Raw genomic sequence first — 27,779 nt, forward strand, 5'->3', positions numbered from 1 at the left:
TCCCCAGCACAGGGAAGAAAAAAGTTAGGAGCTGTATGTACAATACTGTTAGAGACAAGTGAGCCAGGATAGATTTCTCATCAGCTCTGGAATGTTCTTTCTTATCATCTCTGGAATGCAGATGCTCCCTGAAAATTTAGCAGAAAACCCAAGCCCAAACCAATGGTAGTGGATTGAATTGGATCTCCAGAGAGCTCTGTCTCAATAGCTTGGGTTTTCCCTCCAAAGGTCTTGCTCTGAATCACTGGTTCTGGCAGCTGCGGGTACCCAGAAACTAGAGAGTCTTAAACATGCTCTAATTGTTCTTGCAGCTTTTTACACAACAAGGACTAGCATCTTACTGCATACCACAGAGCAAATGGTAACCACCTCTAGTACTTGTCTGGTGCTCCCAGATCCTACAAGGGTACAGGAAATTATTGGTAATGGTTAATTGTAAGCTTACCATATGTCCTTCTTTGGAGGAATAGTGATACAAAAATAGTGTCCAATTCTGGTATGTGTAAAGAGAACTCATCAGTTTGAAATATGGTTGTAAGTATTTGTATGTGTGCTTCTACCTTGGGGGTCCTCATATTTTTATTATTTAACTATCAAATTCCATTTTTCATTCATTCCTCCCCTCCCCATGTAGCATTTTTCCATACCTACTTTAGTGGTGGGTCAAAACAGTGATCTTTTTTCCCAGATGATGCAGAATTTAAAACTTCTTTTGGTTTGGGTCTTTTTTCAACACTTGAGAAATGTCATTTGTTCAGGTGGGGAAAACCATGTTGCCATCTACTAAGAAATAAGATGAGGAATCAAGTGAGTGAAGATTCTTTTAGGGAAGCAGTTGAATCTTATACTGACTTAGGTCTGATAAGAAAGCTCATCTCTGCACACTTGAGAAGCTGCAGCAGGTCCAATGACTACTCTTACCACACATTTGCATTGGTAAGGGGCTGTTCCATCACTCCATGTAAACAAAGCCACCATGGCTGACCAACACATCTTGTGAGACAGATCTGTGCTCTCCTGCCTTTGAGTTGGTGCCCATGCTGGTACATGTTGGGCTGATGAATGGATCATCACCCTGGGCACATGCCACACCAGACTGCAGTCTCTTTACTGCTGTGAATCTGTATCTGGGAAGGGAATAAGACATCTCTGTTCAAGGACAGCAGTGTGGCTATAGTGCAGTGTATGATATCCCTGCATTCAAAACCTTTTCCAGTTAGAAAGCTGCAAAGACAAATGTTGGAAAACTGAAAAAACAAAAGGTATCTTTCTGCATCATGTGAGGTAAACTGTCTGATGAAACTGTCCTGCCCAGGTGGGATTTTCTATCATTTGTTTTGCCTGGTTTCAGTACATGTGCCAAACTTTGGCTACTCTAATGTGGATAAGAGAGGATCTATTCCTCTTCTTCAGTAATCTCAGTTAGTGACATTTGAGTTGTTTGGTTTGCTAACTTGGTGGCATTAGACAGGACTTGCATTTCATAGAGCAAAAGCTGAACAGAGGGATTGATAAGCTTGGAGGATCCCAGAGCTGGCCAGCTCACAATAACACAGGTATAATGCTCACTTTCTATTTACCTGAAGACCCTAGCACAGGCTTTTGCTTCAGGTATGAGCAGTGTCTAGGAGTGTGTTGAAGAAGGATCCCAAGCAGAAGTCTCAGACTTGCATTTCATTTTAGGCCATCAAGTTCTCTTCTGTATTGTCCTCATCAGATTTGGCAGATTCGTCCTCATCCTCTTATGCTTAGGATGATGTTTGCCAAAGCCACCAAACAGAATTCCTGCTTCCTGCAGATCCAGCTGTCTGGAGAGATAGCCCCTTATCATAGAATCTTGAAATGGTTTGGGTTGGAAGGGACCTTTATAGGTCATGTAGTCCATGTGTCTAAAGAGCATAGCAAGCACCAAATCTCAGCGGCCAGTGTCCTGCCTGCTGAGCAATGATCTCATATGTGGAGTCAGGACAGTTCCCTGTAGAGCCCCACGTGCTGTGGCTTGGGCAGCTTTCAGCCTGGTACTCCATGTGCTGGAGCCTTCTCCCATCAGGAGCCACAGGTCACATTCCTCCCCAGCTCTTACTCTAAAGCAGGGGGCTTTGGTTGCCAAATAAGTCTTTTCAGGCAGGAAGGAATGTTTTGTGGAGGGGATTTACCTGTTAGTGGATTAGGCTATCCCAGAGTCAGCGGCCCTGCCAGCTCCACAAGAACCTGCCCAGTGCTGCCTATTCTGAAAGCAGTTCTCTCTTGCAGTTCTTGGACGAGGCTGTGCCTGACCTTGCTGTTAGTTGGCAACTTGCTTATTTCCCCCAGGTCTTGAGCAGGCAAGCCCAGGAAGGGTGCTGGTCAGAGCTGCTGTTTCCAGGGGTATCATTACGTCTTTTGGATGAGAGATACGAGCGTAGCTTCAACAAGATTTTACAGCACGCTGTTGATTCTTAAGTTGTCCCAGGACCTCTGAATGACCAACCGCCAATTAGCTGTGACCTCTTGTGGTTTCAGAATTGGGATCCAAATGCGGAGGTTTGCCTCTCTCTGTCTCAAACCCCTGACCGCAGTTCCTATTTTTAAGCAGGGATGGAAGACTGTGATCTTCTGGAATTCATTAGCTTCCCTCGCTGCCTTTCTCCCCAGCTCCTTCCCCATCTATCAGAGACATTGCTGTGTTAATGCGGCTGACCTGTCCTGTTCATCACTGCAGTGCTCCATGAGGGCCTCCATGAGTGCTCCATGAGGGCATCCATAGCTTGAGATACCTGTGCTGCCTTCGTGTTGTGCCGAAGCATCTCAGTACAGAAGTGGACTTCATTGACTTTGAAACAACTTCCAAGCCCAAACTGCCTGGTCTTGGTGTTTTCTCCCTTTGCCATGGCTCACCTTCCTCTTCTGTGCATGTTTTTGTTTTTCTTGGGACCATGCAGTGGTGTGGTTGACCTCCCATGGGTCAGGGTACAGTTACAGCCATTCCTGCAGCTCCTTGCTCAGCTGTCCGGCTGCCCACACCATGCTTGTTTTCCCATGGCAGCAGGACCACCTGCTGATGTCCAACTCGGCCTCTCCACCGGCCTCTCGGCAGAAACCCCGGGGGCTTTAGCTCTCCTTGCAAAGCGCTAACTTGATTATTGGGCTTGGGATTAAAGTAAAGGCTCTGGGAGCAGAGCACAGAGCACGGCGTTAGTCCACTGAGACGTCTGCTTAGCAGCAGGGGTGTGTTTCCTTTGGGTTTCATATTTAGGTTAGAAATGCTTTCTTTTGGGGGCCAAATTGTCATTCTCAGACACTGTAGTCAGTCTTACTATCAGCCCCACGAAGACTGCATGTCTAAAGGAAGTGACAGAAATAGATACGTTTGTTTCCAAAGCAAAACCCTTTGGTCCAGAGAAAAGATACCTGCCTCTTGGGAAAGAGGAGAAGGCTCCCATCCCTCCTATTTGTCTGAGCTCAAGGTCTCTTGTCCTTTGTCTTTGACTTGTTTCCCATCGCTTATCGTTTACTAGATAAACATTCCAGCATGTGTGCAATGCTAGACCACCAAAAAAGATGAAGAAGAGATGGATGCACTGCTGCTTCTCTATTTATAGGAAGAGAGAGATGAACCAAAAATGATATGGGAAAATTCAAATCTTTAAATACTGTGGGAGAGATGGATGGAAAAAGGGCTGTTTTCATTGTTCACAGGGTTCAGGAGACTTTCTCACGAACAGCTTGGTATAACCCCCTGGACACTTGCTCATATGACAGGGGGATTTCTGTGCGCAGACTCCCTGCTTGTTTCTGGAGTATCTTATTTGCTTCAGCAAATAACTGCTACAGCAGTCATACCTTCCTGTCTTAGCCTTCCTTCTTAGGACTTTCTGAACTCACACACTGATACTAGCACTTCTGATCCTTTCACTTATATTCATGATATTCTTTCTACCATTTTGCACATTTTCATTCCAGTCACCACTTCGTAATCCCTTAAACGTGAAAATATTCCCTATCTCCTTTGAGAACAGTAGGCTGTTCTAAGATGCCTTTTTTTCCTGTCAAGTCAGTGAAATCTCTTTCTCAAGCTACTCTCTTGCTGTCTGTGTTTTTCCATGCCATTTTTTTGTCCTATTTCCAGAAGCAACACCATCTTCTCTCAGACCTCCTTCACTAATCATATTCCACTAGGCCTGGTGCCTGGAAAACACATCTTCCCCCGTCTTTGACAAAGAAATTGCTGTTATATTTGCTTGCAGATCAATGGTTGTTCTTGATTAAAAATTTTGACTTTGAGTTCTCTGCTCTTACTTCAGAGGTTGGCTCAGACCCATCACAAAGGGGCAAGGAACTGTTCATTTTTGATTTTTGAAAGGACTTTTCATAGCAAGGTGTAAAAGTGAGAAGCATGAGGGTAGAGTGTGATGCTGCTTCAAGTGCAGTAGTGAATTTAAGGCACACGACTGAGGGTGGGAACTGTGGTCTCACCATAGCAGGTGAGATGCAGGGTGGGCAAGAGCTTCCTATTTGTTCTTGTACCCTTCTAAATGTCTTGCCTCTGCACATCTAAAGCAGTGTTGACCTCAGCTGCTCTTTCTGCCACGAACTCTTTCACACTGCTTCTGTTGCCCATAAAATGTTTCCTAGCATTATCTGCAAAGCATTCCCCTCAGATCACCTCTATTGTGACACCTGCAGGAAACAGCCATTTCGCAATGGCCAGACTGCCAGGCCAACTTGCTGATATTTGTATTTACTGAAACAGTACATCTGATGAAACACATCAGTGCTTGAGACAGTCAGACTGTCCCTGCCTTCATCTCCCTGGTCCTTCCACCTCCTCCTCCCTTGCCCCCAGTGACCCTGGGGTACTCTGGCCTCTCTCATCCCCGCATTGCCATGGCTCCCACTGTGGATTACCATATGGGAACAGGCAAATTACTAGGTAGTTTAATAAGCTGGGGCAGAGATGGTGGTTTGAGCACCAATTGAAGTGCTACCACAGTGGAAATAACATGAATCTCATTTGCAGTTCCCAGAGTTATTCCCTTTCCTTCTCTTCTCCCTTCTCTATATTTTATTTCTGTTGATAAGTCTCTAAGTGCTGCCTTTAAAAAAACCACTGTTGCCAACCACTAATTTCAGCTTTCCTTAGAAATATACCCATGTGGGATCCAGTGCTCAGAGTCCCTCCCAGGGTTGCATCTGCTCTCGCTTTCTGCCCAGAGGAGCCCTGAGTACTCTGTTTGGTGATATACCCTCTGTGCTCTCCCTGGCCTGAGGCTCCTCTGCTTTTGAGCTCTGTCTTTTGACCACTTTATGTGGTGGTTAGTCTCCATACTTGTCATGTAAACTCTTGCTAATGCCACTAGGAAGAATACCTTTATTTTGCAGGGAACTGTAACAATTTGATTTCAGGCTTTTAAGTCTTGGTTATTGTATAGGATAAGGAAGATTGCTTAGCATTTGGATGAAAAACTTCCAGAAAATAATGTGGTCTGGTTATTTTTTTTCTTTTTTAGCTTGCTTCCAAGGACTACTTCTGATGTCTCAAGAAAAGGTATCTTAAAAACAGTAAGCCTTTTGTCATAGAGAGCTCAGCTGTACAGAGTTCTGCATTCCCACTGAGCATTTTTAGCAGCCCACAAATTCAAAAAGGTTGAAGACTATTGTTGCAGTCAATTTGGCAAATCATTTCCTTTGAGTTGTTACACTGCATAAATATTTCACTGTCCTGCCAAGAGCTGTTGTTCTGCCAGACATGTCATCATCTCAATGAATAATAGATCTGAGCTGCTGATCACTCGTGGTCATAAAAGAACTTGGTGTTCCTGTGAAGCTGGGTAGATTTGGAGTTCTTGGTCTCAGGATCTAGAGTTAGTCTTGTTCTATTGTCACACTGCGGTCATCACACCATGATCTAGTCTTGTTCTAGATCAGAGGGTGGTACCCTCCTTTGTACCACGTGGCTGAACCCACTGTATGATTGCTGATTTTCAGCCAGCAAGAAGATGATGATGTGAAGTGGGTCAGAGATCTGAGAGATCTGTAAAGTTTTTGTAAGAAAACTTTGAAATCTTCCTTACAAAACTTCAGTTGCACAGTGGGATTTATTTGTCCTCAGTCCCATCTGCTTTTCTGAGTATTAGATGCAGCGGGAGGGAAGACATTGCTTAGCCTCCCTTAGCTTTTTGGTAAGGAGGGAGTCCAGTTGCCATGGAAGTAAGCAGGTGAGATGGCACCAGCCTTTAAAGATTGAGACAAACCCTGTTCGGGAATTTGGAATTTTGGAAATTTCTGGAAAGCTATCTGCCAATCCTCCTATACACAGCTATCATGTGAGGCTCTCCACTAAGCTGTACGGATGGTGCCTACTCCAGCCTTTCCCCATTCAGATCCCTCTCTTGGTTGCTGTGTCTGATTCCACCTTACGCAAAGTTGTAACCCTGAGATGCAAGGCTGGGTGTGCCATCACTTCAGTAGTTTTATTGTATGTTAGAAAAAAACTAGAGTTATTTATTGTCCAGGTCATCCAGGGTTCTTGGATGTGAAACTCCTACAAAAGAACCTGGCCTTTATTGCTGAAAACTCTCATTTTCATAAAACCCAGGGTTCTGTACCCATCAAAGAAGGCATTCAAGCAGGGTGTTAGGCTGGATGTTATAACATGCTCCTGTGGAAGCTTTAAGTACTATACTTAAGTATACTGTAAGTGCTGTGAATGGAGACTCATGGTATAGAATAATGCCTGAACAGATGTGATCAGAGTTAGAGTTGTTCACTTAAAAAAAAAAGAGAGAGATATTCTTCATCCATTTTACCAATTCCCCTGGGGGCATGGAAAAAGTCCTTAAAATTTATCCATTAAAAAAAGAGATGCATTTTCTGCTTGTTTTGTTTTCCTCAGCTTAAACATTGAAACAGGTTAGTCAATTTTACATTTATCTTTCAGTTAGATGTAAGAAATGTGGTGTTTGGGACACCAAACCGTGGAGGAGTAAGTAGAGAGTAAAATTCAAATCCCTCAGACTTGTGCAAAGAAGTCTTACAAAGAAGTTTTATCACTTTCCTGTAACTATCAAAGTATATTTCTTTTATATAGAAGGGAAACTATAGTGTGGAGCACTCTCACAAGGGTAGCAGTTGTGGGTAGTAATTTGAAATGTTTCGTCTAAAAGAGCTTTAAATGCCCAGGACCTTAGTGAAGCCGATGGTGGACTAGCTGTCTCTCCAGTGAGCGTCTTGGACTCGTCTCCTAGTTTGTTTATTTTGTTGTGTATTTCTTATGTCTGAGAAATTGTCAAGGGAATTTACCATTCAGCATTTCATACAGAGATTATCATAAATCCAAGAGCTTTTTTTTTCTGCTTTGTCTACTTTATGGCAAAGCTCACTGGAACTTCAGTTCATTTTTTTTTGTCGTGTGTGACTTCAGTTCCACGAACTAATATTAGTAATACAGTGAGGAGACAGCTATATATAAACACAGAGTTTTGTATGTTTCCATATATACTCATGTTTCTATATATAAGCAAAATGCTTTCATAGGAATATTTAAAAACATTTGTCACATTTTGTCGTGTATTTTATGGTGGGAAAGTGTAATCGGAAAAAATGCATTTAGATCTTGTGGGACAGTAAGGTAAAATAGCTACTTGTGTGAACTGGATCTTTTTTTAGATGCAGGCGCTACAGAAATAGCCAAGTGATAGCCCCACTGTGAACTCAAAACTCATTTCCTTTTCACCAGGGTTTGCTGGGCTGTTTGTCTAACCCTTGTAAGGACAGTGATGCAGCGTGTGCAGCCGGGCTCCCGGCTTCTGTGAGGACTGGAAGGATAGGGACCTTCACTTATATCAGCCTGCTGTGTGCAAAGGTGCAGAGCAGTAGATCATACATAGTCCATCTTCTTTAGACCAAGTGTGTACTTGAGCACTACTTGGAAATACATGGCGTTTTGTGTAAATAGTGTGCAGTATAAGTAGGGCTTTATATAATCATCATATTTATTCATGGCTTTCTAGCAAATTTGGGGTTTTTTTCTTTACTTTGTTGTGAAGGAGTGAAAACCTCTTTCCTGCAAGTGGAAATTATAGCAATATTTTGAAGTTTGTTATCTCCTGTCATTTGGGGGGCTGGCATAGGGTCTGCATTGTCACTGCTGTGGGGGAGGTTGCTTGGGAGTGGGTTGTTTGGGGTTTTTTGTCTGGTTGGGTTTTTCTGTTGTTTTGGGTTTTGTCAGTTTATTTTTTTCCTTACCTGTCCTAGTCCTCCATAGCTTTGAAAGTCATTGAGTTAGAAAAGTCAGAATACCATGTTTATACAAGTGTCATGAAAATGGGGTGTGTAGGTAAGGAAATCATTCCTATTGCTCCCTTTGTGGTAGAGATGAGAGCTCAGCCCTGAGCTGTTCCATGAAGGCAGCATCACCTGGCCAGTAGCTGCATTTGTGGAGGGTCCTTTTCTGAACAGGCAGAAGATGTAAAAATGAGTCCAAGAGCATTGCAGGCCCCAAGACAGGGTCTGGGAGGAAAGGTGCACATGTGTTGCTATTGCAGTAGGAGATGAAGAGGGGAAAGTAATGATATTGCAGTGGAGAAAGATAGGAAATGTTAGACCCATCTGCTTAAAAAAACCCGAAAACCAAACCCAACAAAACACCCACACACATATATATCTCTATATATGGATATATATAGACATATATAGATATCTGGCTATGAATCTTTAGCTTTTCCAAACTTTCTCGTGGCCCAGTCTTTGTATGTTCTCCTGTGAACCACATACAGCAACACACATCCGTTCTGCTATTGTTAATATGCCAGATAAATACTGTTGTTTATACTGTAGATTTAAGGGCAAGTCCTCAGAGCTCAGTAGACTGGTTTTCTGGTTGAGGTTCGTGCTGATGTTTTGTATGGGCATACCCAGAATGTTTGTCACAGAAAATAACACTGAAGCGTGCGTATATATGTCGCATGACCTAGTTGCCCGTGTATTTTCTAGCAGAGGTTAGAGCCGGTTTACTTTAGTGTTTATTAGGATGTAGAAGAATTCAGCCTAATCCCAGCCAGAAATAAACAAATGCAAGGCAGAAGTCACGGCAATAGGACACCATTGCTTTGAGGCCGTTTCCATGGTCAGAGGGTTTTAGGGATGCAAGGATGCTGGTATGGTGCACTATATGAGTGCTCTTAGTGTTGGTGCAGATTTGTGGGCAAAGCTGTATGGGTTGCTTTAGTTTTAATTCACCCCCCGCCCTCACAAGGGAAGCTAATTTGACCTGTGCCGGTGGGTTCCACCCTGGTAATTGAGGTTGTTTCCCTAGCTAGCGGAGTTGTGCTTTACCATAACTCTCATCAGAGTATTGCAGAAAGAGTTGGGTACGTCAGGTCAGTCGATTGTAGCCGCATATAGCAGATGGGCCCTTGTGAGCTCATGCTGTCCTGAAATACCTTGATGCAATGCTATTATATAGTGTTAGTAGAAAAGTACGGGAGCCTAGGCTTAGATAGAATCATAAAGATGCTCTGACACACACATTTACAAACAAGGTGGACAGTCTTAAAGAGGCAAGGGGCAGATCTTAGAGATCTGTCCCTTGCCAGAGGAGATTGGATGATTCTGCTTAAATCAAAAGCCCAGTTGCTTATGAGAAGTTTTGCCACAAAGCTTGTTCTGGAGTAAAATTGTCAAAATATTAAATAAATAAATAGTCCCAGAAGCCAGTGATATTAAAGCTAAGTACTTCGGTCATTTGGGAGCAAAGATTCACTTTGGATGGGGCTAAGATAATGATAGACTTCGGCAGAATACCAAAGAAAACAGAGTTGACTCCACTATATCTATCCTGAGCTAAATGGATGGATCATGAAAGGAATAGCATCCTGGCAGAATTCCTGTTACATCACTAAAATACCACATCACTTTATGGTAAATATTTGAGAAGGATAATTGGAGTAATATTGTAATGTAGGTGTGAGTTGCATGTCATCCCCTGTCACCCCCACCCAGCAGCTGGAAAGCTGTTGAGCCACCCTGATTTGTGTGCCATCTTCGAAATAATTTTGGCCTGAATTTTAGATTAAAACAATGAGCAGCCATTCCACTAATTCTTTTTATTGTCGACTTGCTTCCTCAAATGCCATGCGTAATGTCTCTGTCATTGGGTTAGGAAAACTGATAAATAGTGTAGCAAAATATTTTAGTAAAATTTGGGGACAGGTTCACCTGAAATAAATCAAGGAATTGCTTAAAAGAATGTAAAGTAGACCTATGAAAGGCAGCTGCTGTTGGTTGCTCATTATAGACTGTGGTCTCAGTTCCAAATTGATTTTCTTCAAAATCTGAGCACATCCTGTTGAGCCTTAATCTTCTGGAGTAAAGAAACTCTTCATCACAGCAAAAATAGTAGTGGCAAGTTCACAAATTCAGTCTCCTTCTTTAGATGCCTTTTCTCTTCTTTGTTTTTATCTCCAGTGTCTTGTTGCTCAAGGGGCAAGGCTACCTCTTCGCCTTATCTCCAGTGGCTGTGGCTGAAGGAGCAAGGCTTTGCTGTCTTATCTGAGAGGTTTCCTTCCACCATCAAGAGCTCTGGGCAAACTCAGCCTACCAGAGGGCTTTGCAGGGTGGCCCAAAAAACCACTAATTGGATAGTTGTTCACAAATGAAAACTTAAAAAAGTTGCTTTCTAAAGTCATTAATTAAAAATATTCATGGTGTAATTGACACAGAGATTGATCTTTGAAATCTCCATTTCTAAAATCTGACCCAATAATACCATTTCTGAGAAAATGAATCTTGCCTTCTGTGGGTGGAAGGATGATGTTGGATTACTAGTTCACTTGATAATCTTACATGTATGAGTAATTGAAAACTCCGAGGAACAAAGCCAGTCATTCTACATTTGTTCTTCAATAATAGTAATAATGAATTCAAATGTACCATCAGTATTGTCACTCTTTCAAACAAGGCAGTTTACAGTAATCTTTCGCTTTCCGGGAAATGCTGAGTCAGCATTTTAACTAGTTCTTTTGGCCTCTTTGCATTATAGGCTTTTACAGTAACACGTCATCAAGAAAAAATCTACTTAAATCCTTATTAAAATGCAAAATCATGTTTTTTTTCCCCCACTGTATACATTATTGTACTAGTATTCTGCAAAAAAACTGTGGTTTGCAGGCAGTCAGATATCTGTTATGCCCAGTTCTGAAATCATGGGTGCTCTTCTATCTATTTGCTGCTGTGTCAGACAGTTTCAGTGTATCTTTGGGTGGTTTAAATGATCTCCCCCCCATATCCATAACTGTTGATCTGTACATGTTCTCATTGAAGAGGCTTGGGACCAGGATTCAGCTCTGCTCTGTGCTGTTTGCCAAAATTGCCCCAAAGCAAAATGAAGATGCTGCTGGTGGCTTCAGAAAGTTGGAAGTGGTCTTTCCAGTTTAGGTTCTCTGATCCATGTCTTTGAGTCTGTTGTGACATTTTGCTACGTTTAGATGTGCCATACCTTTAGTCTTTAAGAGTCCCTTTCCAGCCAGAGGATATTCCCCCCTTCCCATTGAATTTGGTAACTGTCTAACAGTTCTGGGACAGCCTTTTGTGCATCATTCCATCTCATGGGACCTGACCCAAACAAAAAGACAGTGGGAGAAGAAGGTTGTGTTTCTTGTGCCTTCAAATTCCTGTGGTGTACTTCATTTTCTGCTGAAGCAATTGGAAGTTGGTCTCTAATGATGGCTGCTCCAGCACGGTGCGTGAATTGGTCCCCATCAGGTTACAAATGTACACCATCAGAGCATGAGTGCTCACACAGCCCCGATCCCGTGCTTGTGGGAAGTCAAGGTCATTGGTGCTGGTTGTGTTTACTGGCATGTTTATCCCATGGCTTTGCTCCCTGTGAAAACATATGCACGTTAGTGGTTCTGGGGTTGTATAAATCCTGCTCGGTGAAGGATGCTGTCACCAATTTAGAAAGTTAACAGGGTAGCTTTTTGTTAAACTTCCCCCAGCTTCTGCTGCAACGTAAATTAGAAAGCCTTGTGCTGAGCTTGAAAAATCTGACAGTGCCATCGACCAGCCAGGGGTTTGAGCTGCTGGACTTGCAAACTGCATGTGATATAAATGGCCTGAAGTAAAAACAGGTCATTAAAATAGAGTATTAATGATCTTAGATGTTGGCAACACAAGAACCTTTTTAAATTTATGTCCTAAATAGTGAGCTAGAAGTAAACTACAGGACCTGCTGATGGTAGTAAAAAAACCCATATATGCAGCCTCCAGTTCCTTTCATGACCCACAGCTCCAAGATGCTGCTCTTCCTTTTCAGCTCATACGCTTTGCTCGCAGCATGGTTTAGGTCCTTATGTAAGCACACTGGCCTCAGCTAACCTCCTCCTAATGTCCAAACACATTTCTGTTGTGCCTTCTAGTACTTTACCTTTGTCGGATTTAAAGTCTCGTGGTGTAGATGCCAAAATCTAGAAGCTCCCCAAATTAAACTCAGTTTGTTCTAGGAATAGAGGGAGGCAGGATTAGAGGAAGGATTAGATCAGTAGGATTTTTGGCTGCAATGATACAGAAACAAGGCTTTTGTTTCTGTTGGTGTCATGTTTTGGTTACCTGAACATCAAAGTCATTTGAGTTCATCGCTGCTGACTTCTATTTTTGTTGCTCATAAACAACTCTTGATGTTCCTGTTTTTGTTTAGTGGATTAACTGTGGGTAAGTGGAAGCAGCCTGTTGGATGGGTGGAGTGATGGAAACGGTCATAGTTTCTCTCCTACATCCTTAAGAAGGTCTCAAGAAATTGTCCCCCCTAGGATAGGGGAGAGAGAGGAAGGTGGGTTGGGCACAAATCATAGCAGCAATGCAAAGCTACGGAAAGAGACACTGAACAGGCCAGGGCAGATGTTTGTTGTTGCTATGGAGTCCCCAGGCTGGAGTGTACATCTCTCTAAGGAGATGAGCCCAGATTCAGTAGCAGGCCAGCACCCAGACCCCACCGGTGCCAGAACCCAGGACCTTTCCTTTCTATCTACTCACTGCTGGACTGAGGTTTGGAGAGGACCTGCAGCTTTGAGCTTAGCAAACCCAAGGTTTGGCGCTCCCTCTGCTGGCTGCATTTTTGCTGGCTGGTTTCCTCTTTTCATCCCTGAAGGAATGCTGAAATCAGTGGGGACAATCTTGAACAAACAGGGAAGTAATAAAATTAGCATGGCTCCTTTTTAGGGTCCTTGGACACTAAGTAAAAATCCTCGTTGACCATGCTGTGGAGGTACAAGTCAATAAGGAGATGCATTTCTTACGCTTCTTTTCAAAAGGTCATTCGTTACTTGCCTTGGGAAGTGGAGGCACAGGGGAAATCACATGAGCTTAAGTCACACTTCACTATCTTTTTGAATCTGGTGTGGAAGACTTGAACCAGGACCAAGAATGACTTCAGTATTCCGTTTGCTTGCCTCAAATTTTATCTGAAATTTTTGTTCTGCAGTAGCCCAAATAGTGATAGGTCTCTCTGCAGACTCAATACTTTCTCCTCTCGTTGCCACCTCTTCTCTCAATGTTAATTTGCTGCACTCCCTGAAGTCCTTCCTTGATTTGTTTCTTAAACTACCAGCCTGTTTCTCATCTCAAGGCACCAGCGTTCTGATACCACAACCTTGTACTCGGGTTAGAGCCTCAGATGGATGTCAAAACCCACTTTGCCTTTGAGTGTTTTCTCTCTCTATTGTTAGTTTTCCATCTCTTCCTCTCCCACTTCGGATCCAGCAGATACTTCTCTAGTGTGTTAGCTTCCAGTTTTGGGAAGTAGCTTGTGTTTGTCCATTTACCAGGCTGAAATCAAATGCCCAACACTGAGAGCAGCCCAGCTTGTGTATGCATTTTACACTCCTGTGCACCCTGGTTATTGTCAACCCCAGCATATCCAGCCCAAATTCTCTACTGCCTAAGGACTTCATGGCTAGAAATCATTGGCACACTCTTCGTGGCAAGGAAATCATTGCTAATGTTCAAGGAGTTTCTGAAACTTTACCTCTCCGCTCCTTAGTTTCGCTCTTTCTGCCTATACCTGGTAATAATTTTCTCTAAATGTTCTCACTTCTTCTAATTCTTCCCTAAGATTTCCACTTCAATAGCAGAGGTCTGAGTTGAAATGACCTTTCTCTCAAGTTATTCCTGGTTCCCAGCTAATTTCTTTTGCTTATGGACCTAAGGTGAGTTCAGTTCAGTTGCATGTAAAGCTGCATAAGGTAGCAGCTTTCTAGAGCTATGCTCTCACTCTTAGAAGCAGCAGCGAAGTAAATTAAGTTTGACAGCATGCTTCTCACCAAGGTCTGACCAGAACAGATTGAAGTGCCTACACCAAATGATAGGCTGATGGAGATGGAAAATGTTAGCTCATTGCTTCTCTTCCATGCCATGGGGCAGCGGAGAATTATTGAGTCCTTTCTAGGAGCTTCATCTAGTCAAGTTTTCAAAGTCACAAGTAACTGAGCTTCTGCCGTTTCCCTTGGGAAAGTATTCCTTACAAATACAATTCACTGTCAGGAAGTCATTCTGAAACTCTCCCTAATTTTTACTACTTTTTTTGGTGTCCTCCCACTAAAATGGGCTTTAACACAAAGAATCTATTTAAAGCACTACTTCTTTATTTTCCTGTGAAGGCTGATGTGGTTTGTAGTTAAATGTTTGTACGAGACTGTAAGCTCTCCGGTTTAAAGGCAAAGAATCACCATATTCCATGTGGTTGTGCTGATCCTTTCACTTGTTTCCTTGAGGGTCTGGATGAGTTTCATGTGGCTGTATTAAATGGTTGTTAGTTATTGGGTTCTCTTCCCAAATATGTATTAAAAAACGGTGAGTTTTGCTGCTAAAAAGAGCAGGATTTAAAAAGCCTAGTCTAAATCTAGATTATGTTTATGCCGAAGGTTTGGGTTTCTTTTCATCCTGTGAATGGTGTTGTGCTGTGAACCCAAAGACAGTCTACAGCAGTTAGTGGTGGTGAGTGAGAAAGTAGCAGTCTGATTTCCCTGTTGAAAATAATCAAAGTGCAAAAGCAAACAGCATGAATGCAAATTTCTGCTAATAGAAGAGAGATTTAATGTCCTTGAACTGTGCTGCAGAAAAGAAATTTAGGGAAACACTTGTTACTTAGGTATAATTGCTTGCAAGCCAGTGCTATTCTAGGGGGAATTGTTTTTCACGGTTAAATTATAGAAGACATTGAAAAATAGATTGTTCTGCGTAATACACTGTTGAATCTGTGAATCTCACTGACAGACCAAATAGTTTACCTTTGTAAAAATCAGTCAAAACCAAAACAACCACACAAGAATAAACTGGGAGATTTCTCAAAAGCACACATCGTTAGTTAGCAAATTCAAGGGCAGCTAAAACACCTCCTGGGATTTTTCTCCATGTCATTGTAGACATATTAAACAGGTTATAGCTTAACGTTCCAGGGCACTCACCAACAGCAAACGGGCTGAGATTACTGGTTTTAACAAAAACGGGCTAGCCTGATTCTAGTTTTACCACAAAATGACTTAACAGGCATCTTCTGTTTTATAGAACAGTGCTTTGATTTAGCACGGATTTTTTGTTAATAAAAGGAAACTGAGGGCCTTTTGTGATATCTGATTCTTGCTTCAGAGAAATAACATATACAAATCTTCCCAGATACTAAGCTCGTAACCTTCTTCCTGCAGAAATAGAGGAATCTCTAGTTGCTTACTCATGATATAAGCTTATATACGTTATGTGCAGGTTGTTACTTACTGCTCAGAGCCCCTGAGTTTACCCCCCTGCTGCTGGACCACTTATTTCCTGAGCTTTGGCTTTAAAGCTATGCCAGCAGTATTATAATTTCTGCAGTGCGGTCTGGCTAGTAATATCATTTTGCCCACTTTTGGTCTTTGTTCTAAACGCATAAATGCAGAAATGCCTCAGGGTCAAAGGGTGATATTTACTTTTTCCATATCTTTTTCAAGGAATGGTCAAAGTACCCAAAGAGAATCAGTATTTTGAGCATTTCTTCCAGTGCTGTTCTGCATGGTCAATCACATGGACTCCCGGGAGCTCATTTTAGGTTCAGTGACTCATGCGGATTTCACTAAGCATCTTCATATTTCTTAATTAGCTTAATAAATTAATCAGGAGTTGCGGTACTGAACAAAATCCAGGCTGAGTGACAAGATTTTGGGCAATGAGATGAGATTGGGTTTGCTTTTAACAAAACTCCATGGTCCTTCAGTTGCCCATGAATGTCACTGGAAGATTAGCATTTGTTACAACTTCTGTCTCAAGCCATGTGCACGTATAAGCTCTGTGGGCTCTTGCTGGCTGTTGCTGTAGATGGGAGAAGCTGAGGCAGAAAGCAAATGCTGCCTGCCTAAGTCCAGAGAGGAGTTGTGGGTCAGAGCACTGCCCACAGTTCTCTCCTGGTGCTGCTTATTACTCATCACTTGGGTCATTTCTGCCTTTATTATCAGATCTGGCAGTGTTGCAAAACTGCCTGCTTGCTAAATATCGTTGTATCAAAACTTAAAGCAAGTGATTAAAGAAAGATAAATGTCATAGATGTAGTGTGGTTAGAGACTGTAGCCAGAAAATCAGTGAGGTATAGAAATTATTTATATAATTTCCATGCATGCTTGTTCTCCCTGTTTAATTTGTGTTCTGCTCTCAAAGCCCTAGGAATACCATAGACAATCCAGGTTTCCTTACCTGGATGTTTACTTTATTCAGCTTCAGGATGGATATGTATTGTATGTCCTTAGCAATGGAAAATACAGCTGAAACCTCTCTCAGTTGAATATTTGTATTGACAAATACCAGTGGCCTGACAAAGTCTTTGAATAAAGCTGTAGCCAATTTCTATTTAAAACACTCAGAGGAGTCATTATTTTATTCACAGGCCACTTCTAAAGTCAAGCACATGCTGCGTTGTGCTCTTTTACGATGTATTAAGAAGTCTTCGCACTCCTCTGGCTTTTCCTTTAGCCTTTTCTGCCTTGATTATTTCCATACGTGGAGGGTATTTTGCAGTCGTCTGTGCAGCAGTCTGAGAGGGCAGCCAGTCTGGGAATGCATCTTTGTGACACCTCCATCACCAACACTGATGTTTATTCCGCTGTCTGATGATTTCTGGCAAATTATTGCATCTGGATCAAAATTAACTTGCAAAGATTCAAGAAATGTAATTTTCGGATCTGATATGTTTCATCAAGTGACTGCATGAGCATTGGTGCCATTGCAAAGGAAGGAGAAGAGTTAGGGAGCAAAAGACAGCCTTTTAGAGGCAGCCCTATTAGACTGGCTTAAATTCATCTGACCCCAGCAAAGTGATGGTTTCATGAAAGTCAGGAACAGGGAAAGTTGACAGTCAAGAGGGAAGAAAGGTTAGTGTCAGCCTGTGTTTGGATAATTTATCTATTTTAAACAGATAAACTCTCTGAAACATATACTTTTAAGAGCTGAACATCGATTCTACCCACCAAGAAGTCCAGTGACATTTGAAACTATGACAAGTTTCAATGGTCTCCATACTTCAGGTGATACACAAAAAACCTCTAAAAAATCAGAGTTAGAAAAAGTATTTCTAGCCTTCTTTTTCATTGTACAAAGTGCAAAATGTCCAATACCCATCCATAACTAATTCCTTGCCAGCTCACGTTGCATAAGAGAGCAGTAGCTGGTACAGGTTTTGGTCATTTGTCTCACATTAGGTACTGTTGGTCAGATGAGAGTGCTGCGGCTGCTAAAACTGGGAGAGAGCATAATATTTAGTGATCCTAAAACCATGGTGGGGACTAGCCTGACGGAAGGGGCATGTATCTGGTTTTGTGCCTGAAAGTCATGCACAATTTCCCATGGTTTTATAGTCCCTCAGGTCCTTCCCCAGTCCCATTTCCACCCATCTTTCCCATTGCTTGTAGATGTGTCCAGGATGCCACTGTTAGAAAGACTGTCCTTTTCAGAACATAAAATTTCATCATTTAGTTCAGCTCTGTCATAGGCAATACAGAAGTGGAAGAGAAGGTGGCAATGTAGTGATTCTGATCAAAGCTGAAGCAGGTGGTGATGGCATTGTTTGTTGCTTTTTACTTTAGCCACTTGTACAGATCTGAGTACTCTTACCGTTTACTAATGTGTGAGAATGGTAATCCTCAGGAATTAGCATCTGAATGAGCAGGTGCGAATGAGCTGTTCTGGTTCCTGATAGAAAAGGTTCTTGAAGGAGTCATGTCTTCTGACTTGAACTATCTGAGCAGCCACTGGGAAATAAACTACGTTATTTGATTTCTCCATGTGACCTTTTTTTGTGCCACAGTTCTTGAGCATTGTTAGATTGAAAAGATATTATTGTTGTAATATATTACAGGGGAACAGCACTGATAATAGTAGTTAAATCTTTCCTGTTTTTATGAAGTCACCTTTTTTGTTTTCATACTGTTCATTGAGCAGTAAAAAGAACTGGAAGTCTTGCAAGGAATGCAGAGAAATAAAACCTGGCACAGTGTAAGACTTTCAGTACAGTATGAATGTTGATGCTTTAAAATCACAAATCATCTTTCTATTAATTCACTGTAGAATAAGGTCTCCTCAAGATAAGACTCAGCAGTGCTGTGGAGTTGGTATTTAAAGTATGTCCATCTGCATCTAAACGAGTAGCTCCAAGACAATCAGATTATGCAGTAGTTACTTTGGTGAGAATATCGCCTAAGTGGAATGGAAACTTCATTTTGAGTCTAATATTAGACCCTGCTTTGGAAAATTCCTTTTAAATGATCACAAGCTGGGAATAGCAAAAGAATTTAACTTTCGACAGACAGCATTCACCAAGAATTTGTTTTTAACTGCTTATGTTGGGTCCCTGGGAAAGCAGATGTGAAAAACTTACCAAAGCGAATTGACTTGACCTGATGCAATGTTTATATCGGTAGTTGATAAGTTTTCCTCCCTCGTCTAATTTGTTTGGGATATTTTCATTCTTTAAGCATGAGTAAGTCTGGGTTGGAATAGTTTGAATGCTTGTTAGTCTAATAATCTGAATCTTAAAACATGCAGACATTATTGCCTATAAAGGGGTCTAAGCAAAGTTGAACTGTTTTGGTTATCTTCCACGGGTGGAGAGAAGTACCGTTTTTCAGACCAGGGAAGAAGAATGTGAGACAATTTTGCTTACCTTCCAATAGTTCAGGAAGCATATTAGTATCTGCTGTATTTATACTTCAAAATGCCACTTGTATTTGGTGAACCCTTAGAATGCATGTTACTTCTTATGCAGCTTTACAAAGGAGTGGCACTTTTAATGGCACTTAGGGAAATCGGCAACCAAGGATATCAAAGCGGATTCATGATATAATAATAATAATTATTATTATTTATTTATTATTATTCCTGTGGCAGAAAAGACTTTAAGAATTATAGAATACACTGTGAATGATGCACAGCTCAGGGATCTTCAGAGCCAGTAGTATATCTCATCTTAGTTCTTCTCTTTGTTGATCAGACACTGTCACTTTGAATATTTTAATTGATTCCTAAATAAGCCCCCACACTCCTACAGAGCATGGTTATATAAATTATTTTTGAGGCAGGGAGGAGAAAATGAGAAGCTTGTAAGTTGAGCTGACCTCTTCTTCCCAGCTCTACCCTGTCCTTGTGCTTCTGCGGTTTGGCCATTGTTGCTGTTGTTTCCAAACTTGAGGAGAACATCCACAGGAACTAACTGCAAAGGAGGGCTCCAGCCTGGCCTTCCTCTGCCAGTACATGAGACAAGAAGTGGAAAAACTGTCAACAAGATAATATAATGAATTCAATGCCAGGGCGACAGTTTCGCTGGGAAAGACATTAGAAAGAGAACACTGATCTCTTTAGCTGTTCTCCTTTCGTGCGCTAGGTGGATTTATGTGACCCAGGAATGCATTTCTCAGACAGAAATCAGATTATGATTTTAAGCATCTATTAAACTTTGCCTGTTCTTTCATGAAGCCTGAGACCAACCTTTTTGTCTTTTTATTTATACCTGTGTGTCTATAATTCTGCTATAATTTCTGATCTTTCAGGAATTTCTAAATGTCTAAATTGCTGATCTGTCTCCTTGCAGGCAAGTCTCACCTGGCTATAGTACAAAGAGTAAACAATGAAGGAGAAGGGGATCCTTTTTATGAAGTCCTGGGAATTGTCACTTTAGAAGATGTGATTGAAGAGATCATCAAGTCTGAAATTCTGGATGAAACAGATCTATACAGTGAGTAGAAATATTTGCACTTTGTTTGTAGATGAGGGGGAGGACTCCATCCAGCAGCAGTTGTGTCTAATAGCTGCGTTTTGAGAGATGTTAAGTTGCTGATTTAAAATCTCCATGGTCAAAATGACCTGCAGATCCCTCAGATGGCCGAAGTAATTTTTGTTTTTGCAGCATTGGCACCTCATCCCTTTATGCTGTATTAATTCAGAAACATTCCAAGGGGAATGGAGTCTTTTTAGAGAGTCTCTCTGTCACTCATTCAGAAAACCTGAGAATGGAAGGTTGTCTTCAGGGCTGAAAACCAGCATGTCCTAAATTACTCCTCTTCTTATCCCTCAATACAGCTCCTTGCTTCCTTTGTGTTAACATCTGTTGAGGGAGATGATGCTGCAGGTCAACCATTACCTGAGACTTGAGAGATCTGGTCTCTCTTTTTTCCCAGTTTAGAATTTGTCTGGTCTTTGGCCAGTTACCTAAAGCATCTTTGCTTCTCTTTCCATCTGCACAATCTGGCCTGTTCATATGGGGCTTCCTTTCTGTCATTCTTTATCTGTCTTATCTGTGCTTTGATCACATGCTGGCAGATGCTATTTTTTACTGTGTGTTTGCGTGTGGCACAAGGATGTCTCTAGTTCTATTGTAACAGAAATAATTTAAAATATCTTTAAGACTGCTCAGCTGTCCTTTGCTTTCTTTTTCTTTCCTTTTGAAAGGGATCTGAATGTTTCTACAGCATCTTTTTCAGGCCAATGCAAGCATCTTCTATCTTCCAAGTCAGATGCCAAATGAGCACTTTTTACTGTGGGATAGACATAACTTCTGCTTTTCCTAATATATTCTTATTGCCTGAATTACTTTTTGTAGCTGGTCAGCATTTTACCAGTATTTATGTGCCCAAAGGTTCATGTAAATCACTGTTGTGTTTTACAATGTGCTAAGCAGTCTAATTACTATGCGAATCACAGAAGTCTACTTACTATCAATTTCTTTTAATACCTTCATAAATGAATTGTTGTGCTAATCAGTTACAGCATAATGCTTTTACAGGGTAAATTCAGACTTTCTTTTATACTCCATAAAGATCCCATCTTTGTATCATCACCTTTGAGATATTTCCCTGTTTCTATGAGTGAAAAAATATTGCATATGCTTTTCAGTGTTTTCGCCCCCTTGTTTGTTAAGAGAAATCATGTAGATCATGTGGTGGTGTTCTTCAGGACAAAAAAAAAAAGCTTTGGCCATTAATAACATGAATAACATGTTAGAGGGCAAGGAAATGAGAATTTAATTTTACTATCTAAAGACTTCCTACATTAACAAAATAGAGCTGGTGAACATGAGTTCATTTGAAAATCTCCTTACTGAGAAGGTTTTAGTATTGAAAATTCCTGGTTCAGAACAGGCGGGACTCTTCCCTTCCTAGGCTTCCTGGAGGATGCAGGAAGTTCTGGGGGGTGACTCCTGTTATGTACCATGAAGATGAACTTCAAGTGTCTTTATGAAGCACTGCAGTTCATTCCACTGTTTAGATTGAAGGAAACTGTAGCAGTAAGAGAGAGAGCAGAAATTCAGAGAAGCCATGACGATCATAGAAAATGTGATAGATCTTGGATTTGGGCAGATTGATATGCTGTAACCACTTACAATTGGTGTAGTGATGGGAACATGCTTTGGATTTACTGAAGGTGCCTAATTGTCCACAATATGTTAAGGCAGCTCATTTTTTATGTTGTTATCAGTGTGCCAGTGCTAGTAACCCCATGTAGTACTAGAGTTCTCTGATGCTCTTCATTGTGAGACCAAGCTGGTTTACTCAGCTCATACCAAGCCAACTTGAAACATTTGGACTGATTTGCTCTATACTAGGTCTTTACTTAAAAGTAGACCTTGTGAAATATTTTGGCAGTGTTGTTATGCCTTTGTTCTGCAGTTTAAAAAATGTCTTGGTTTGCTTTGATGGAAACTTGAAATTTGATGAAATGGCTGACCTTGGTGTTGGAGCTGTGCCTTTCTGCTGTTTCCATGAAAATCCATGTTAACTGTGTTAGGGTGGAAGCAACTGTATATTTACATACATTTGAGTTTTTGCTGAAAGCTGTTCTCAGTGCTGAAACTCTGCATCTGAATTTCTTGAGGGTTGCATGCCCAATAGATGTATTTCTTCAGAAAATTGCTCTAGTCTGCTATATCTTATGGCTTGCAGAGATATTGGGAGCAAGGAGAAGATGAAAGCAAGAAAAATTATTAAATATGTCTGACCTACCAACACCTGGATAGACTGAGTACTGAGCAGGAGGCTTTGTACTGGGGATGCTGATGGGGTGGAGAGAAGAGGGTTTCAGTCATGACAGAGGTAGGCTCTGACTATGTCTCAGCCAGTGTCGTGGTAAAGAGCTATTAGTGCATTTGGCTCTTAGGATTGGAAACTTGGAGGATATTTTCATGGTTGATGCACTACAAGAATCTGTCCTGCACTCCCATGGTCCTAGCCCGGTGGGAGACCATTTCTCAACCTTCTTAGAGGCCCAAGAGAGAAAGCTGTATGTCCACTTGAGGAACATAGAGTTCACCATTCTGATGCGGGTTTCGCTGGTGACCTGTCTTATTTAGCTCTTTTTAATTGAAGACTAGTTTAGTCATCCCTTTAGTACCACTGGAATGCTGCTGTTTTTCACACGTACAGATTCAGAGATGGTTTGCCCCACTGGGATTTTTCTACAAATGAAATACCTTAAACACACCCTCGTGCACATGTTCTGCATGTTGTGGATAGTCTGGTTGTAAGCATCAGCTTGTGCTGCATTTTTACACAGTCACTCCTGTGCTGTTCAGCAGTCTGCCAGCGAATACGACCCCTGGCAAGCCCATGCTGCAGGGACATTCAGTGCCAGGCCATGGGGCACATTTGTCACAGAGCTGCACTGCTGCAGCTCCACTAGCTTTCACCTAATGATTTATCCTTGGCAGGTCACTTCCCTTAGGGGAACACCACATTTTACCCAAACATTCCTATTTCCAAATAGCTGTCAAAGCAGGTATGTTAAATATATGTGCTAGTAAACTCCGTATCACTTCTCCCATTTAAACTACGGAGCTAAGGGAATAAAAACTGTTTTCGCTAATGTTTTTCCACTGTCATCCAGCAAAAGTGTGGCAACATAGAAGAGGTTGTGCAACCCTGATTTGTCTGGCAAGACCTACAGATATTGGCATGGTGTACATCAGTATCCTGTGCCAGGAGAGCAGAGCTTTGTGTAGCTGGCGTCTGATCTTTAGATACACCAAAGTGGTTACCACCCAATAGAAATTAATGTTTTTACCTTGTTGACTATTAGAACTGGACTTGCTAACCTTCTGGTGTCTAGCATCAGTAGGCTGCGAAAGCTGTGTCTTTACAAGAAGCTACTTTAGGCTGTTTAAGAGCTTCAGGTTAGTCCCACTGACTTTCTGTCAGTTGCCAAAACATGTATGATACACCAGGCAACCTGGTTTTCCCAGCTAGGGACAAAAAGAACTGGCAAAACTAACTTAGTTAATTCCTAAACCTTTCTTTTAAAATGAAACAATCTCACAGGCTTACAAAGGCCTGTGAAGTGTGTGGGATATAGGCTGTGTGCATCACTGGGAGGATGAGGGAGAGGGGAGCAAGGAGTGTGTGATCACTGAGACCTTGGCATCCACCTCTGCCTTGTGTTGGGCATCCTGGTACTGAGTATGGGCACAGGGTCAGTGAGTCTAGTCCTCTGGGAACTGTACTTTCTTTTCTGAGGTTTGAACTCCCTGTTCTGTAGCTGCCTCCAGTCCAAGCTGGCTCCTTCAGGGAGATCCATGCAGTCATTTGTGGTATTCTGCATCAGGAATGGAAATTCAGGGGTATTACAGGAGAGATCACAACCTTTCTTGTGTTTGGACCTCTCCTCTTCCATAGTTCTCTCCCTCAGCCCAGGAGCTCACAGCCAGCCTTGCTGCCTTTGATTTGAATGATAAGTCTAAATATTCCCAGAAACTACTTAAAATAGCTGAAATATTTGTTGATATCTCACCAAAAGTTATACTGAGGATATCCCTCATGCATCACGTTGTTGATGTTGTAGAACCAAACAGCATCACAGCACTGTAAGCAAAGATCCCTTCAGCAGGCCAAGATAATTTCAGTGCCCAGGTCTCCATCTCACCTACTGTAGAAAGGACAGACAGGAAATACCTGGTCCACATTAAATTACTTCTATCACCAGCCAGTCCTTGCTTCCTGTGTCTTACAAGAAGCTCGAAAGTTGTTTGGGTAGTGAAGAATAATTAAGACCATCCCTTACAAAAATAAGCCAAGATAGTGGCTTTAAGCCATATGGCTCTGCTCTCACTGTGTAACATTTTTCTTAGGGGAAGGTTTCTGAAGAAGCAGCCAAGGCAACAGTGGAAAGAGTTGAATCCACCCATCATTTGAGAGCCTGGGCCTCTCACCTTCATGACTGGTGCAGACAGATTTAAGGCATCCTCCCATGGTGTGATGCTGGCCCTGTTTTGAGTTAGCACAAGCGCAGTGTGAAGCCTCCGGTGGTACAGCTCATCCACAAGAGAAATAAAAGAGATGCTTTACTGCCCCTCTGAAAAGACGTTTCCCTGTCCCAGGGCTAAAACTTGTACCTGTGGTGACTTTTGCCTCCCTGAAGAGATCAGTGATGGTGCTCCTTGTGAGAAAGTGTCTCAGCCACAGCATTATAAAAAACAGCATTCTCTGAGCTTTTCAGAAGAAAAAATACCAGTTTCTATCTTCTTAGCTCTTATGAGAGGTAAGACCTAGTGAGAGCTTCTGGGGAGCTTTTCTCCTATTCACTTTCTATTGCTTTGGTATCCATCTTTCCTTTTACTGCAAGTACAGATAAGGTCTGTCTCACACTATATTCCTAAGGCAGAGATTGTTTTTAGTCTGTAACCACTCCCTTGGGTGGTTTCTATTCCTGCTTTTGGAAGAAAAACTGTAGTCCCTGATGTAGTCCAGGTCCTGGGTAAAGTACTACTAGGGTAAGAGGCTTCTGGTTTCAAAGAAGAAAAAGGGCATGGGTCATCATCGTTTTCCATGTGCTTGGGAATAAGTATCTCAAATTTTCTGGTTTGCTCTGCTCACAGAATGAGCTTTAGATATCTAGAGTGGATACGTTACTATTAGTACAGTATTGCTGTTGACTCTGTGATAGTCCTGTAGTCGGGGCTTGCCTGTGGGAAGTTGAGGATCTAAATGTATTCATGTGTGAAAGGCTAGGTGACTTGGGAAAATCTGTTAATTACCAGTATTGTGGTTGGGTTTCCTGCAATATACAGGAAGCTCTCTGACAGCATTCTGCTGCTTATACCAATGCCACTTTATGCACTGTGTCAGCAGAGAAGAGCAAGACCCTGCCATCTGAGCAGAGACCTTTTCTGCCTGGAATTGATGTATACTATACCCCACCATGCCTGTAGCTTGCTGCTTATCTTGTTTCCTAGACATTTTGGCAGATGAGCTCAGTGGGTATATGATAATAGCTGGGTTGTTTGTACCTCTGCAACATCATCTTTCATTTTGTCTTTCACAAATGGGAATTCCCCACCACAGCCCCTGGTTTAGGACACAAACACACCAAGTGGCAAGTATTTAGCTGAATAACGAACACAAGTCCAGGACCACTAGCAGGCAGATTCCCATATCTGAACTCCTGAAGCTACTCTGTACTTGAGTCTGGCTTCAGTGCCTGTAAAGCAGCCAGAGATTCCCACCTCTGGGCTGTACACCTTGCCAGCCTTGGCTGAGTGAAAGAAACTTCATACCCTAGATGTTGGGAGTTACTTGGACCAAAGGCATGTGGATTTTGCCAAAGCTGTGAAGAGCCAGTGAAGCCATGATACAGCATAAAAATAAGTCATTGTATATTTACTCTGTGTACTTGCTGGGAATTTTCTAATGAACGTATATATGAAAAAAATGGCTATCACAAATATTCTTGTAGAACAACACGTTTTGATCATTAGTAACAGAGTAGGACTCCTCCTCCCCACATAGAAATGTTCATGCACCTTATGTGTGATATGCAGAGCCACTCTGCAATTAGATGTTTGCAAGCAGAGACTTTCCTCCCATTGAAATGATGGAGGCCGTGGGTGACTGGCTGTGCAGGACAGGGGTTTACATCCAGATGAGCCCACAGCACAGCTGGCTGGTTGTTTCTGGCTTCTGCTGTGTGCCAATGAGCAGGGCTTGCATGTGCTGCAGGGGTGTCTGTGTGCACGCTGTGCTTTGGGTGGCCATCCTGGCTGACTCCACCATCCAGCGCGGTTCGTGTTGGACCCCGTTCTAACCGAAATCGCTTCCTTCCTTTCTTTTCCCACCCTCCCTTCCCCAGCTGATAACAAGACGAAAAAGAAAGTAGCTCATCGGGACAGGAAGCAGGACTTCTCTGCCTTCAAGCAGACAGACAGCGAGATGAAGGTTAAAATATCACCGCAGCTCCTCCTGGCAATGCACCGGTTCCTGGCAACAGGCAAGTGTGGGTTATCTCTTCTTGCGATCGTGCCAGAGCCTCGGAGGCAGTTTGTCAGCAAAGGCCGGTGAGGTGGGTGGGACAGTGCAGGCGGGAAGGGAGGCTGGATTGTGGGGTGACAAATAATGCCACTGTTGTGTTTTTCTTTTTAAATTCTCTCCTCTCCTGTGTTCAGTGTCGGCATGAACCCTCTGAGACATTTACCAGGGGTGGACCAGTAACTTTAAATTGGTCTGAAAGGTAAGGATGAATGCCAAGTGCCGCACTGCATGTCTAGAGTCCATCAGATTAACGACTAGCAAGTACACCCCATTAGGAAGAGCTCAGGGAACAAACCAAAGAGGACTCGATACCACTGCCCAGCTGACTGTAATTGCACTCTGGCGCCTTCTCCAGAAAGAGATGCTGGACTTTTTTCAGGAAGGTCTAAACCTGTTCCATGAGGCTTTTTGACTCCAAGTGAAAAACTCTCCCAACACATTTAATGCAGACTGCGCAGGTGGTTGAACTGTACTTTTAAAAATGGATTTCTGGCTGGCTTGTGTGACCTCCGTTGATGACTTCAGGTTTCAGAGGACAGTTGTCTACATCCCAGAACACCTTGATGTTTTAGCCCTTGGGTGAGCAGTCTGGCAGAGAGGCCAGGGCCTTGAATGCTTTCTTGCAGCTGATACTGCCTTTCGTCGTAAAGTTGGTCCCTTCACCTCAGAGATGAGACCTGTTAACAGGAGAGCTTGTGGAAAACATACCTTCCTATTGCTCATGCTGTCTCTCTTTGATATATAAAGACTTCTCACATGCAGGCCTTTCAGATGGGCGTCTTTCACTGCTGTGTTCAACATATGTTCATGGGTTGAAAATGATAAAGTTGTTCCGTCTCAAGTTTGCCAGCTCCAGTTGGAAATTAGTACTTCCCCTCCTCTAAGATGCAGTAACTGCCTGCCTAGATGCTCCTAGTCTGCCTTCATGCTTTTTTTTTTTGCCTCTGTGACTTGAAGGAAACATGTATGTGATCGGTTATCACATCTCAGCTGAGGGGC

General features: G+C 42.3%; 1 protein-coding gene across 1 annotated transcript in view; it reads left to right on the plus strand.

Annotated features, from left to right (window-relative positions):
• CNNM2 (cyclin and CBS domain divalent metal cation transport mediator 2) overlaps nucleotides 1-27,779 on the plus strand; it is a 120,780-nt gene that overhangs the window by 70,641 nt on the left and 22,360 nt on the right. The window contains exons 2-3 of the mRNA XM_030488537.1: nucleotides 20,081-20,224; nucleotides 26,602-26,739. Coding sequence (XP_030344397.1) covers nucleotides 20,081-20,224; nucleotides 26,602-26,739 — 282 coding nt within the window. The remainder of the gene's footprint in view (nucleotides 1-20,080; nucleotides 20,225-26,601; nucleotides 26,740-27,779) is intronic.

The sequence above is a fragment of the Strigops habroptila genome, chromosome 5, assembly GCF_004027225.2.
Source record: "Strigops habroptila isolate Jane chromosome 5, bStrHab1.2.pri, whole genome shotgun sequence".
Classification (NCBI taxonomy): Eukaryota; Metazoa; Chordata; class Aves; order Psittaciformes; family Psittacidae; genus Strigops; species Strigops habroptila.